Genomic DNA, 14980 nt, shown 5'->3' with positions numbered 1-14980 from the left:
TGCCCTCTAGTCTGGCTCCCCAACCCAGGAAAATACTTTGTCTATTTATCCTATCCATGACCCTCATGATCTTATAAACCTCTACAAGGTTATCCCTCAGCCTCTCTTGCACGCTGGAAAATAGCTCTAGTCTATTCAGCCTCTCCCTGTAGCTCAAACCCTCCAACCCTGGTCATATCCTTGACAGTCTTTTTTTTTCTGAATCCTTTCAACTTTCATAACATCCTTCCTATAGCCGGGAGACCAGAATTGCACACAGTGGCCTAACCAATGTAACATGATCTCCCAATTCCTATATTCAATGCACGAACTAATAAAGAAAATCATACCAAATGCCTTCTACATTATCCTATCTACCAGTGATTCCACTTTCAAGGAGTAACGAACTTGCACTCCAAGATCTCTGTTCAGGAACATTCCCTTGGACCTTACGTGTATAAGTTCTGCCCTGATTTGTCTTTCCAAAACTTAGCACCTCACTGCTCACATTTATCTAAATTAAACTCCATCTGCCACTCCTCAGACCATTGGCCCATCTGATCAAGATCCCCTTGTACTCAGAGGTAATCTTCTTCACTGTTCACTACACCTCTAATTATGGTGCCATCTGTAAACTTAGTAACCATATCACTATTTCACATCCAAATCATTTATTTAAATGACAAAAAGTAGCAAGGCCAGCACCAATATGGATTAATTGCTGCACACCACTGCTCACAGCCCTCCAGTCTGAAAAGCAACCCTTCATCACCTCTGTCTTCTGCCTTCAAGCCAGTTCTGTATCCAAATAGTTAGCTCTCCCTCTATTCTGATCTAACCTTACTAGCCAGTCTACCATAAGGAACCTTGTCAACACCATATAGATCATGTCCACTGTTCTGCCCTCAATCCTCTTTGTTACTTGTTTATAAACTTCAACCAAGTTTGGTACCAGATATTGCTCATTGCCTGGCACTCATGAAATTAGCATGCTTTAAGGGTGAATGTTGACATGAGTAGGGAAAAGGGACAAAATAATCAAAAAAGGTTCTGCCTCAATATACGCCATTTCTACTTACCCATAACTATGGCCATTACAAAGGCATTGGTACAGGCATGCAGACAGAGAAGCTGCCACAGTGTGCATTACATAGATCTGAAAGAAAAAAATAAGCGTCAAGTCTCCAGTTGAAGCTATACTATGATTCTAACTGCTACTAATAATTCTAGAAATTCAACCTTCTATTTTAAGTATACAAATATTTGGTTTGAAAGCACAAGATTAAATAATGGTGAAATGAAATATATTCTTTATTCATATGTTAAATGCATATTAATGTGCCAATAAAATTAAAAAGGACATTTTGTTTTCCGTATCATTTAATTCCAAAGAGCCAATTCAAAACACTCGTGGTAAGCTAATGAAAGATTGTAGGCATCTGAGCCCTAAGGTTTTAAAGCTGCACTAACCATTCTTGAATATTGAAGTGTAGTTATAAAATTAGTCAGACTATGTCACACTAACTGTTTACTGATACAGACAATCCCCAGGTTGCAAAAGGATTCTGTTCTGGAATCAGTTTCGAAGTTGGAATACAATTCAGGACAGTATGAAGCAACTATGTGCAACCACCGTGTGCAACCATAGGAAATGTTCATATCTTTAGTCTTTAAAAGTCAATCATGCTCCAAAATATAACAGCTCATAATTCAGAAAAAGATAATTGAAGAACAAGAATGAAAGATAAGAACAGAAAATGCTGTCAACACTCGGATTGGAAGTACTTGTAGAGAGGGAACAACAGAATTAAATGTGAGACTTCGGTGGCCTCCAGTGATCAGTTTTTTAGCATCATTGAAGTCTGGGAGAATTTGAACTACTTGCATTAATTATATTATGATTAGATTAACATTAATGCTGTTTTAGAATGTTCATGCAAGTAAAATAGTAGGAGAAAAGAATAAACACAAGTGACCTCCATGAGGCAATCATGCAGGATATAAGCAATAACAGTTTCACATCAGTGGAGATGGATAGGATATGTTTTTCGAAGACTTGGTTCAAAACTGCTAAAACCAACACATGGGATGCAGGTGCTTAATCATGACCAAAATGATGACACAACAAAAGAAATCAAAATAAAAGTAAGTCATTCGACCCTTCAAACCCCTGTCCTTCCATTCATCAAAATCATGGTTGATTATCCAGCTGCAACTCCTTTCTCGTGCCAACATAGAAGAGCTGTCAACTCCCTAAAATTTCAAAAATCTATATACCTCTCCTTTAAATAACCAAGCCTCCACAACTCTTTGAAGTAGACAACTCCAGACTCTCGTGACCTTAAGAAATTCCTTTACTTCTCAGTTTTAACTGAGCACCTCCTAATTCTGTAGCTATGTTCCCTTGTTCAGGACTCCCCCACTCATGGATAAGTCTTCTGAACATCTACCCTGTCAAGCCCCATTAGTATCTTTCAGTAAGATTATCCCTTAATCTTCTGTTTTATCAAAAATGATGTCAAAAACTTCTAAATCAACAAGGTGAGTCACAGACAGAACAGTGGTACCTTCAGCCTCTGTTTGCTCATTGTCATTCAGGGGCTCCAAATTTATGTTTCGTTTTTGTTTACTCATGAACAGTGACCTGAAAGCATAATGAAGTACTCGGTACTCATCAACTTAAATTTCAACAAAGAAGAAACAACAATTAATATACAGTTGTCCCATTTCACAGGTATTGGATCGACATGCTTACATCCAACATTGGCTAAAAGGCTGCTATCTGCCTTGGGGTAATCTGCACTCAGTATTCAATGCCTTAAAGCTGCACTGACAAGATACTTTTACTAGGGTGACTGGCTTGCATTGAATGGAACTAAAAATCCTCTACCAGTAGAGAAATTCACAACTGCTTCTGAGTTCACCTGTGAGAGTCCCTGAATTCAACTCAAAAAAATGCTTCTGTACTGATTCCTCAGTTCTTCTGAATTGAATTAAAAACAGAATTGTTGGCCTTAATGTGCGGACACTCCTGTCATTAACACTACACAGGTCTGAAGTGATGTTATCTGAATAATGCTGGTTTAAGGCCACTGTTCCAGAATGACTAGCTGATCTTTTGGAACTGGCCAACAGCAACTTGCCTTTACTTTTTAAAAAAAAATACAATTTCAACAATGTACTACACATCAATGGCACTGAAGGCAACAAAACAGTCTGTCTCATAACATAAAGGGCAACACTAAGCTTTGTTTGTATTGCACCATTCCAAAACGTATGATTTTTTGTTTGGGATCATTTATTCAATTCTGTGCCATCCTCTACTAAATGTTAAGCAACTGTACTCCAGTATAAGTTCTAATCAAGATTGACTTCATTTTGTTAAGTACTATTCGAATTTAATTGTCTGGACTTTCTTGTATCAGTTTAAATGTTACCCTACAAGTAGCAAAATCACAAAAACATGACACTTCAGTTCAATTATATGTTGAAGCTATTGCCCAGAGGTTATGACATGTTAGGAAGCAAAGAAATGGACAAATTCAGACATGTAAAAAGATAAACTGCTTAAAATGTTTTGAGTGTGTGGATTATCCCAAGGAAGCTGTTGGCCTTTTAGCCAGTAGTAACTGTAAGCATGTCGATCGAATAGCTGTGAAATAGGACAAGTGTACATTAATTCTGTTATTTCTTCATGAAATTTCAATTAATGAGTACCAACTAGATCATTATACTTTCAGGTCATTTCAACAACTATCTGCATTTCTGTAGAGCCTTTTCTATAACAAGAGGTCCTTAAGTACTATAAAATACATCTCAATTAATTACTTCTGAAGTACAAGTTGCTTCCTTTGTAGATAAAAGTGACAGCTATTTGAATACAGCAAATATGAAACAACTACAAAAATTCATTTCCTCTGTCACTGATGCTTACAAACTGTATTGTAAACCATATAAAATATTCATTGCAGAAATTCAGGAGTTCCTTGGTCAGCAACCTCCAATTCCATGACCAATACCATCCATAAGGACAAGGTCATCAAAAACATGGGAGTGTCACTATCTGCAAGTTCCCCTCCCCTCAAGTCTCTCACCATCCTGACTTGGAAATATACTGCCATTCTTTTAGCGATGAGAGGTCAAAATCCCAGAAATTCTTCTCTAAAAGGTACTATGGATCTACCTACATTACATGGACTGCAGCAGTTTCCCAGCATATGGAGGGCAACTAAGGCTAGGCAATAAATGTTGACCCAGCCAGCAATGCCCATGCCCTGTGAATGATAAAAAAAATTGCAAGGTTCCATGGACTGTACTTCAGAGATTCGGGTTTCTAAGAAACTCACAATTCTGCACTGCTTCCCTGATAACTATAACTACCTGAGCACGAGATCTGAAAGTAACAACTTCAAAATTCAAAGCAAGGTAAAGCAGAATATTGTGAAAGACTGCATGATACAAATGACCACCTGACAATACTTATCCACTTCATCAGGGCAAATATTGAATACCATCTAGATCAAAAACTCTTTAACCTCAGCACCAAATCTAAACTGATCTGTTTCAGTCACCATCCAACCCACAGTGGAAACTACTCAACTAGAGTTGATGTCAGCATCAAATTGAAGAAGAGTGATAAAGAGATATGGGGAAACGTAAATGGTTAGCTATGCTGGTGAGGTTAGTATGAATGCCACTGGAAGATGTGATACTGGTGTTGCTTAGAATGAGGGACAGAAATTGTGGAACTAAGTAGGTTTAGATAAGCTCTAAGTATTAACTCTGCTGTGGATGAACCGATAGATCCGAAGCCACATTAAAAAAATAGATCAGGCCCAAGCATAAGTGCTCAATAAATTAATAAATATAATAAAGATAAATGTGTGCGCAAGTAAACAGCCTTTATAACAATACATTATATACAATGACACAAGCGAACTTTGTTTTCCATATCCTCTTAGCTAAAAATGAATGATGAATTGGCTACCCCTCATTACAATGGTCAAATCAAAGGACAGATATTTTTCCTCTAGAGATGATGTGTATCATCTCCAAGGTATTTTTGCTCTTGGCTTTCCAATTTAAATACTTTCACTACAAATGCGTTATTACACGAATCAAGGGAAAACAAGTTAATAGAGAAAGCAAATATGGAGAATCAAAAACATTTCAAAAGCAGTAACCCATCTTGTGGGGAAGACAGTAATCTCTAACTTCTCTCTTCCGAGAGCTGGGATTTAATAACATCACAGTACATTTGAAATGAGGTGTTATCAATTTGTACCATACTCCATGTCTTTTAGAATATATTCCAAATTTTCAATGATCTCAAACCCTACATACTTCAATTTCTATTGTATTCATCAAATTTCATACAGAAAACCCTGGTTAGATCCCACTTGAAACGCTTCAGCGGATCGGAGCATCACATCTTAAGAAGTATATTTTGACCTTGGAGGGAGTGCAACGTACATTTGAAAAACTGTACCTGGACTTCAGGAGTTAAGGTTGAGGAGAGATTATACAATTTTATTTGGTAGAATTTAGAAAGTTAAAGGGTGATATCATTGAAGTTTTCAAAATTTTAACAGGAAAAAGCAGGGTAAAAAAACTATTTCCACTGGTTGGAGATTCTATAATCAGGGGCAGAGTCTAAAAAATTAGGGCCCAACTATTGAGGAAAGATGTTAGGAAGCACTCTGTATACAAAGGTTGGTAGACATTCCACAAATGGCAGTTGATGCTGGATCAGTTGTTAATTCTAAATCTGAGATAGGTAACAGCTTTGCTAACAAAAGTGTAAGGAATATGGGCTAAAGGTTGGTATATAGAATTAGGTCACAGATCAGCCATGATCTCATTGAGTGACAGAAGAGACTCAAGGGGCTGAGTGCACTAATTCTGTTCTTATGTTCCGAAAACACAAAACTACTGTTATACCTTTGGCAGGAACCAAACGCAACTCTCATTTTAGAGCTGCAGAAACAACTAATCATGGAGGTGCACATCTCAAAATATTAAAGACCGGTATAAAATTCTGTCATATATAATTTGGAGCTCGTTGCACACAGCACCATTGATGCATTGTTATTTCAATCCTTGTTCATCACTAGTCTGACATCAAGTCTTTGCTGGATCGACAAGCATGTTAACCTCTGGACTTTTTGCCAATTAATTTAACCAGTACTCTCCGGTTCCTGACTCTAATACCATCTTTTAAATTTACTGAATCAATTTATTTTATTTTTCCAATTGATCTTAAGTTTCACACTCTTAGTACTATTATAAATTCCTACTGCCACATTTGCAAACGTAAAAGCTTGACAAAATGCATACACATTAATATAAAAGAAAAATCAGCTCAGTTGATGCAATATTAACTTTGAGGTGGCAACTGGCTCACAAAGCAAGCTTCAACGAGACAAAGGTTGCATCAGAGGCTTGAATCTTGCGCTAATCTCTAACTTAGATCATAAGACCTAACAGAAGTAGGCCAGCCCGACTTGACTCAGACATTTAAATTGATCATATCTGATCTATAATCCTCAACCTAACTTTCCTTCTTTTCCCCGTAATCCTTGATTCCTTTACTGATGAAAAATCTCTCAGCCTTGGAAGTTAACAACCCAGCCTCTATGGTCACCTACAGTAATGAATTCCAGAGACTTACTATCCTTCGAGAAGAAATACCTCTCCCTCTCCACTTTAAATGGGCAATTCTTACTCTGAGATTATGCCTTCTGGTCGTAGACACTCTCACAAGGAGACATGTCCATCCTGTCAAGCCCATTGATGTAACACACCCTGAAGAATCTTTTAGGTTTCAAGAAGGTTACCTCTCAGTCTTCTAAACTCCAGTGAGTGCAGGCCCAACCTACGCAACTTCTTTTTTTTAAAAGCAGTCCCCCTATACCAGAGATCAAGCTAGTGAACCTTCTCTACACTGCCTCCCATGCCAATATAACTTTCCTTAGGTAAGGTGACAAAACTGTTCAGAGTTGTGAGAACATTTTGCGATGTCATTTTAATTTTTTTTTTAAAAATGTCTTTGAACTGGATTCAAAACGCAACACACAATGGGCAACAAAATGAATTCAAAAAGTGTGATAAAGGCAAAGCAACTCAGTGGTAGTCAAAACACCAGATCCAATTGGTTGCTGCAGATATTTTATTTGCTACGCTCATATTGCATTGAATCAAATAACACCTACCTTGTTGTTTTGCATGTCTGGATGTGGAGGAGAATCAAATTCTACAATAGTATTCACAATGTCCTGGGTAAGGTTGCTTAGATGGAGTCTAGGATTAGCCACCACAGTTTTGGCACTTGCAGTGCAGGCAAATAGCAGGGGTATTGATGCAAGTTGCACAAAAGGACTCGTAACCTGTTTCACTGAATGCTCCTAAATACAAAATGTTAACATGATTTGAAATTCTGCATAGTTTAAAATTTATTTTCACTTTTGTAATGTCAACATAAATAGATAATTAAATGGTGAGGGCCTAAAAAACATGGTTGAATCATGACAGAAAAGGTAATTTAAGATCTGCTCGAGTCCTGAAAATCCTCATTTATTTTGTACAAATACAAACTTGGAGATTTATACAGAGCACATCTATGCTGACTAACATCAGTTGTATTAGCCCATAGATGAAATGCATGTGCATCTCTGAACTTAACTTACAGCAAATAATTTTTATTTTGGATCTGAGACCTTAGATCAGGCACAGCCATATCAAATGGCAGAGCAGATTCAAAAGGCTGAAATAGCCTTCTTGTGATGTTGAAGTTTTCTAGCTACAATGATGAGATAAAATGTTTTATAGTCAAACATCATTTCTGCATGGCTAGTCTTGAATGGAGCAACTATAGCAAAACACTGAAAATTATCACAAAAATAACCCATTGGACACTGGGCTTATCATAGGCTGGCTTAGGGCACATTGGGCACAAATTTCCAAAGAGCTGAAATCAGATTGCTACTCTGTTCCTTTATACTTGCCTGGCCCAGAATTCAGTGTTTCTGGTGCAAACATTTCAGTCGAGCCTCTTCAAAAGCACATTGCATCAGCAAACCTTCCTGGCTTGGGGAGTTGGGGGTGGGCGGTTGCGTTGGTGAGTGGGGTTTGGAGTGCAGGATGGTGGATGAGACATAAATACCAGAAGTAGGGTAGGATGCTCGGGTTAGGTGTTTCAGGCAGACGGAAGCTAAGAGGATTTGGTGAGGGTGCTGGGAATTGATGGCCGGTTTTATAGTTGGCAAAGACTCAGGGCACATTTCACTCTCTAATTTTTCCTCGTTGACTATTAAAGTAGTTGGGCAGCAGAGTAGCTCAGTGGTTAGCACTGCTGTCTGAGAGCCAGGGACCCAGCTTCAATTCCAGTCCAGGGCGATTGTTTGATGGAGTTTGCACATTGTCTGCATGGGGGTTCACCCACAGTCCAAATTTGTGTAGGTTTGCTGGATTGGCCATGCTAAATTGCCCATAGGTTCCAGGGATGAGCAGGCTAGGTAAGTTAGCCATGAGAAATGTGGGGTTACAGGAATAGGGTAAGGGGATGTGTCCAGGTGGAATGCTCTTTGGAGGGTCAGTGTGACTTGATGGGCCAAATGACCTGATTCCACATTATCAGAATTAGATGATTTACTTGCTAACTGCCATCCGGCATTTTAAATATTCCACAAATTACCTCAAAGGACCTCCAAGTAGTTTCCACATGGCAACTTCAGTGGATGTTTAGCCTTCAACTACACCCAGGCCAGACGATCTGAGCTTATACTTACTGAAAGAAATTTTGTAGCTGCTTTGCCAAGCATAATCTACGATAACTTTTATTATACAATTATCTTAGTGACAGTCAAACAGTTGGCACCACAATGAAAGCTGTTTATTAAATAATAATGTAGAGTCACTATGCCCAATGCAACATAATACTAAACTGATTTGTTTCCTTGCATTGAAGCTTGTTAAATAGACATTTAAATCACATTAAATTCCCAGTTCTTTCTACTGCATGTGCCCATCCTATGATCATTTGCTTTTAATAGTACATACAAACATTTCTATGGAAAATACAGATTTTTTAACTTGAAATGCCTATTCTTAATGTGTTTAAAGTGTCCAAGATTTCAAACTAGTGCAAGGCTTTGGAATTTTAAGGCTTTTACAAAATTGTAACAATACTTTTTAGTGTTGATACAAAATAAATATCAACCCAACAAAACTGAATACTGTTTGATGGTTATTTTTAATTAGCCTGTTCAAATGTGTTTCCTGAGCAGGTGAGACTTGAATCTGGTCCTCAGGGCTCATATGGAGAAAACTCACAATACCACTTTCAATTTAAAAACCATTTGGAAGAAATGCATTGCCAACATTCAAAATCATGATCTCCAGATTTTTAGACAGGCAGGTTAACCTGCTAAGTCACAGTGCCACTGAATTATGAAATGGTTAACGTCAATTTTAAAATAAATCAGACTTGTTTTGCATTATTTCAAATCCTCTTCAAATTTGGCTATTGAATTATTGCAATGACAAGTTCAATAACAATGAAAACGGTGAAGTAATTTGAGGATTTACAGCCTGCTTAGAAATTAAATGCATAGATCTCTGCAAATGGAGGTAGAGAACATACCTGTAACTCTATATATTTCTCGTTTTGGTTTGATATATACAGTGCTAGATAACCAGATAAAATGCCTCACATGGATATTTTCACTAACTGAACTTAATCAAGACCCAGTTTCAGAAGAAGACCCAATCCTGAGGTAAAAAGACCTTACTTTACAGCAAAAAAATTACCTGTTGCGATTCCTGTAAAAGAAGAATCAACTCCATCCTGACTGATGCCAGGCCTCCACCATGAGACCCATGGAGACTACAATAACTAAGAAACATCCTTAGAAGTGGTTGGTTTTCCAGAAGCCACAGTCTCCTCCGTTGCAAATACCTTTGCTGATGTAATGACTTTTGTTGGTTAACAATACCATTTCCTGCCTGTTCACTTTCAGGAAGGTCAAAACTATCTTTGATAGCTTCAAGATCAACATTGTAATTACATGTTTTCTGTAGGGCTGTAATTTCTCTTTCAAGCCAGTTGTATAATTGGAAGCGGAGTTTTCCACCATCAACTTCATATCCAGTAGACAATGTACGAAGCTCTGTGGTAAGTATCTTCAAACAAGCTCCAAATTTTAACTGTGCTGCAATGACATCTTCTGATGTACTTAAAAAATCATCAGCTGAACTTGAGAAATTACAGCAACTTTCTCCTTCGATCTTTGCAGCAGTGGGACACTGTGGATTTATTTCCTTCATTGACAGGCCAATCTCCTCCTCTTCATCTTCCTTATCACTATCCCATTTTAATTCTAATGGCTGGTCTTCAATCGTTAGAGATGACTGACTCCAATCAAAACTAAGAGATGAAGTGGATTGTCCGTTTGATAGCCAATCAGATGGAACTTTCGATCCCAAACCATTGATTATTGATGACGAGCAATCACAATCCAAAACTTTATGTTTAGATTCTTCAGACGAAAAATTAACTGTCAAATAAGAGCTTGTTTCATTCTGTAAATTCTTTGGTTTCATGGTGACTGCAGGCATTTTAGACAAGACTTCAAGAGCTAACATTGGACAACCAGCTTTAAAGTGTGCATTTGCAGTTGAAAAGAACAATCGCCTTTCAGCTAAGCTGATCTTATCTGCCAGACCACTTTCCACAGTTAAACCCATCTGTGACATTGTCTTCTCTGAAGAAGCAAAGTGTCGTCGCAACAAAAGTGGATGGGTTCGCAAATAGTTGTAGAAATTAAATACCCCAGGACTGCATGAAGTAGATTTGTTGTATCCTGAGGATAAATAAGTAAAATTTAAGGCATTGTCAGACATTAAATTATTTCATTACTATTACCTACGCGATAACATCTCAAAAGTGAAAGCATCAGAGACCCATGTTAACAGGATATGCAACTGCATATCTTCTTAATGAGATTGATTCATGGACAGTAGAGTCTGAGCTTGGTGATATAAGTTGGACCAGTGAATTCAACGTCAAATGAGTTACAGAGACCAATACAGCAGTAAAAAGGAATAGAGATACAAGTTAATGTAAAAGGAACACTTCATAAAATTCTGCAACATTCATAGAAATCTGAAGAGAATCCATGTGTTAGAATTTAGTTCTCACTGCTGGAGATTGTTTGGCAATCATAGGACAAAGAACATCGCCAAGGTTGTATGATAGAGGAATCAACTGAGTAGTCTCAACATCTGTATGCATCTAAGATGTTCAGTACAGAAACATGCAGCCATTTTGATACACTTGAATAACAACTCAATTGGAGTGTGTTTTGCAGCACATTGACTGACAACTTTTGGATTTATGCCCTTGATTGGGCATGTACTTTTGCATGAGGGTGCTACCAAGAATATCAATTAGTCTCACTACCCTTTGGTTATTTTCATGATAGGCTATGGTCTAATATTACCGCCCTTCTCCTCGCCCCAGCAACACAAGAACCACTTTGTTTCAGAACGTCTTTATATAGAAAAGACTGTCAATGCAAAGCAGCGCTAAATTTGCAACATCAGTAGTCCTTAACTAGCAGTTTCAGTGCAAACTGTGGCAAACTATAATCCCAACTGTCTCCAATCCGGTTTCCAGACAACTGATGACATGCCTTTAGGGAACTTAGCTGACACAAAGTGCTTTGTTGAAGGATCTTCCCACTTCTTTTCAAGCAGTTCAAAAAGAAATAAATGTCACAATACAAAATTAAATACTTTTATATACTTTATTCATCAAGAACATTACCTGTCACACTGCAATTATCATTTTCTTTCATCCCCTGTTCCAACAGTGTGTTCAGTGAGTTGGTGTAATCTTCCAATATCCAATATGCCATACTCCGCAACACCGGATCCGAATTTCTTAGAGAAAAGTTAAAACATTTGCTCTTTGGGTCATAGCCTAGGATCCTTCTGACAAGTATAGACTTATAGGTGGATGACACTTCAAATTCTGATTCATATAAGCGTGCTATCACAAGAGCTAACTGAACATCATGGAGTCTTTCGAGACAAACCTATATAAAAAACAAAAGAGTACATTATTGAATTGCAAGCATTTACTTTTGTCAAGTCCAGATCAGATGCTAGTTGTAAAATTCAATGGTTCTAAAAGGGTTTATGTTGAAGACTGCATTAGCATCTGCCCAATCTCATGATATAATGGTCTGGATGGATAAAAGGTAGAACATCTTGGGATCTTGAAGTGCAGATTTATATCCACAGCTCTCCTCACCATCTTAGTAATAAAGTCTTACAAACTAATATAGCTTGCACCCAATTGGGACGTGAAATAAATAACATTACATTAGATAAAGATAAGAGCATCGGCTCATTAAGATTCACTTGTTGTTGTTCGTCTATCACTGTAAACCAAATAGGCCCTTAGACTCAGCCAATGATGAACAATGGTGGCAGTATCCTTCTACCCACAAATACCATATTGTCTTTTCTTTTTAAAGTAGTGTACAATATGGAAGCTATATCCTACAACAAGATACAACTTTGTATTACAGGGCAAATAATTTGGACAGTGTTTACTCACTTGAAAACTTCTAATTATGATCCATAACTGGTATTATAGAAATAATAGTGTAAAATTTTCAAATTAATTGTGACATGGCAACAGAATGAAAGCTTAAATATCTGTATAGCAGGATGGTTTTCAATACCATCAAGATGCTTAACACACAAATGTTCATATCTTATAAATGGGGCATGAGTCTTCAAATTGGGTTATATACATGGACCTAAATAGAATTACATTAATGATTTTCTAAGAAATGACCACTTCCAACCCAGAATGTGGTGCAGAAATGATCAAGATTTGAGAAATCATGTGGTGAATTTCATTTATAGGAACTGAATAGAGAAGCAGCGATTTACTCATACACAGTTGTTTGTGCACTAGACTGCTATAATGTATTACTGTAAAACAACTGAACTAATCTGTAAGTTAAGTTACATCAAATAAACCTAATCTGAAATGTCAACATTATAGACTTAGACTAAAGTATCTTTATATGGAGAATGACAATTATCCATACTTTGAAACAAAGAATCTAAAATTTTGAGAAGTCGCCCTGATTATACATTTGGTGCTTGTAGAATTTTGCTGTTAAAATTGGCTACCATAATTGATTATGGTGCAGCAATTAAAACTGAGGAAATCCATGAGCAATTTCTGAATTGCTGAAATGTTTTGACAATGCTTTATAAATTCTCACGACGCTTTATACTTCTCTGTCAACATTATCCACTCAAATTAAGTTCTACATGTGCAGATTACGATTCACTTTACTAGATCAAAGCATAAAAGTCAGAAGTGCTCCAAAAGTTTTCTACTTTGATTTGTTACTTGTGAACTCCAAAGTCATTTGTTGTGAATATTTAGAAATGAATTGGGCTAAAACATTTTTACTTGAATAGGCAGCCGGAGTATAGATTTAGAAGAAAAGCTGTCACTTGTACAAGCTACCAGCAACCAAGTACCTCAACAAATTATCAGCTCAAGTACAAAGGAACAAATTGAAATGAGGGAAGAACATTTTGTAACAACGGCTCAAGTGGTATTCTACATTAAAAGCATGCTGCTGGCAAGCCAAATAGATATGATTTCCATATTGCAGACAAGTCATGTAGTATATGAATAATACTGTCAATGTGATGCTTGTCCTATAGGTCATCTGTTCCATCAAGTAACAAATCATATCATATCAAGCAGAATTTCATTTTAGCAATTTGAGATCACTGGAGTACAGACTTCTCTGACTAAATATGCTTACAAAGTAGACTTGCCTTTAACTTGGATTCAAACAAAAAATGTTCACTAGTACATTCTCCATCGTAACATCTCAATCAGAGCTACATATACTTCTCATGCAGCATAAATTCTTGTTCTTTTAAGAGGTGGTTTTCTTGGCATTCTATCCCAGTGAGGACAACAGAGAAAGCTTTTTTGCATGTCTCTTTGCTTAGCAACACAAGTGAACAATTTCTGGCCCTCTAATTATTTGAGAACATAAGCATGTGAATTTGTTTTGTGAGCAATTATTTTAATTGATGTTTACTGTACCTCAACTGCATCCTTAAGGGAACCACCCAAAAGGAAGAAAGCTGCTGACTGCTCAAACCGTTGTTTACCTAACAATGCAAAGGCATTCTTCAACGCAGCCTTCCTCCACCTATCGTCACTGAAATTTTTTCCAAAAAACTCTGTCATTTTTTTATCCTGGAGAGATCTGCATATTAAAACAAAACTGTTAATCTAAATTTTGTTCCTGTTGCTTATTCATTGTGCATTCAAAACACTTAAAACACAAGTTGGAGCAACCAAATATATTGAGAAAAACAGATTATACACAAGCCAGCATACATATTAAGCATGACCTTAGATATTTCATTTAGTCAGGAAAAATAAGCACCCAGCAGAATTGGCAAAATGACATTGCATTGGTTTATCAAATGACCCTAATATAGTTTAAATCCTTTATTTCCTAATTGTTTCCCCAATCCCACTTCATCTGCGCGTAACAGCTCCCCAGCCATATCACTTTAAACTGGCTTCAGGAGGTAATGAAAAGCAAATACAGTTCATTTGTTATATTTCTTATAGCTAATGTTCTGACTTGATTAATTGAATAATGCTTCAAGTGCTTTCTTCCCTCTTGTCAGTGATTAATAAGGCAAAGCAGACAGTGTTCCTAAATCCAAGTATGGATGATTCACCAATCTTCTTGATCTAGAGTTAAATGCTCAGTCTATGCTTTTGAATAAGAAATTCTTATTTCCTAAACACGTAACTAAGGTCAACTCTTACATTCTTCTGTTAAATAACCATCTGAAAACTCACATGCATTTTCAAGCAAAAACATTATTGTATTTTTGCGGAAACTTGCAATCATAGTCACAAGAATAAAATTGA

At 37.0% G+C, this 14980-nt stretch overlaps 1 protein-coding gene across 7 annotated transcripts in view; it reads right to left on the bottom strand.

The window, feature by feature from the left end:
• Positions 1-14980, bottom strand: part of dmxl1 (Dmx-like 1) — a 223220-nt gene that overhangs the window by 71527 nt on the left and 136713 nt on the right. For all 7 annotated transcript variants that reach the window (XM_060837582.1, XM_060837607.1, XM_060837615.1 and 4 more), the window contains 5 exons: positions 14132-14297; positions 11804-12074; positions 9787-10838; positions 7191-7382; positions 1059-1135 (listed from right to left, as the gene is read on the bottom strand). In XM_060837582.1, coding sequence (XP_060693565.1) covers positions 1059-1135; positions 7191-7382; positions 9787-10838; positions 11804-12074; positions 14132-14297 — 1758 coding nt within the window. The remainder of the gene's footprint in view (positions 1-1058; positions 1136-7190; positions 7383-9786; positions 10839-11803; positions 12075-14131; positions 14298-14980) is intronic.

Source organism: Hemiscyllium ocellatum, chromosome 2 (assembly GCF_020745735.1).
Source record: "Hemiscyllium ocellatum isolate sHemOce1 chromosome 2, sHemOce1.pat.X.cur, whole genome shotgun sequence".
NCBI classification, from domain to species: domain Eukaryota; kingdom Metazoa; phylum Chordata; class Chondrichthyes; order Orectolobiformes; family Hemiscylliidae; genus Hemiscyllium; species Hemiscyllium ocellatum.
This window is presented reverse-complemented; position numbering and strand designations above follow the sequence as displayed.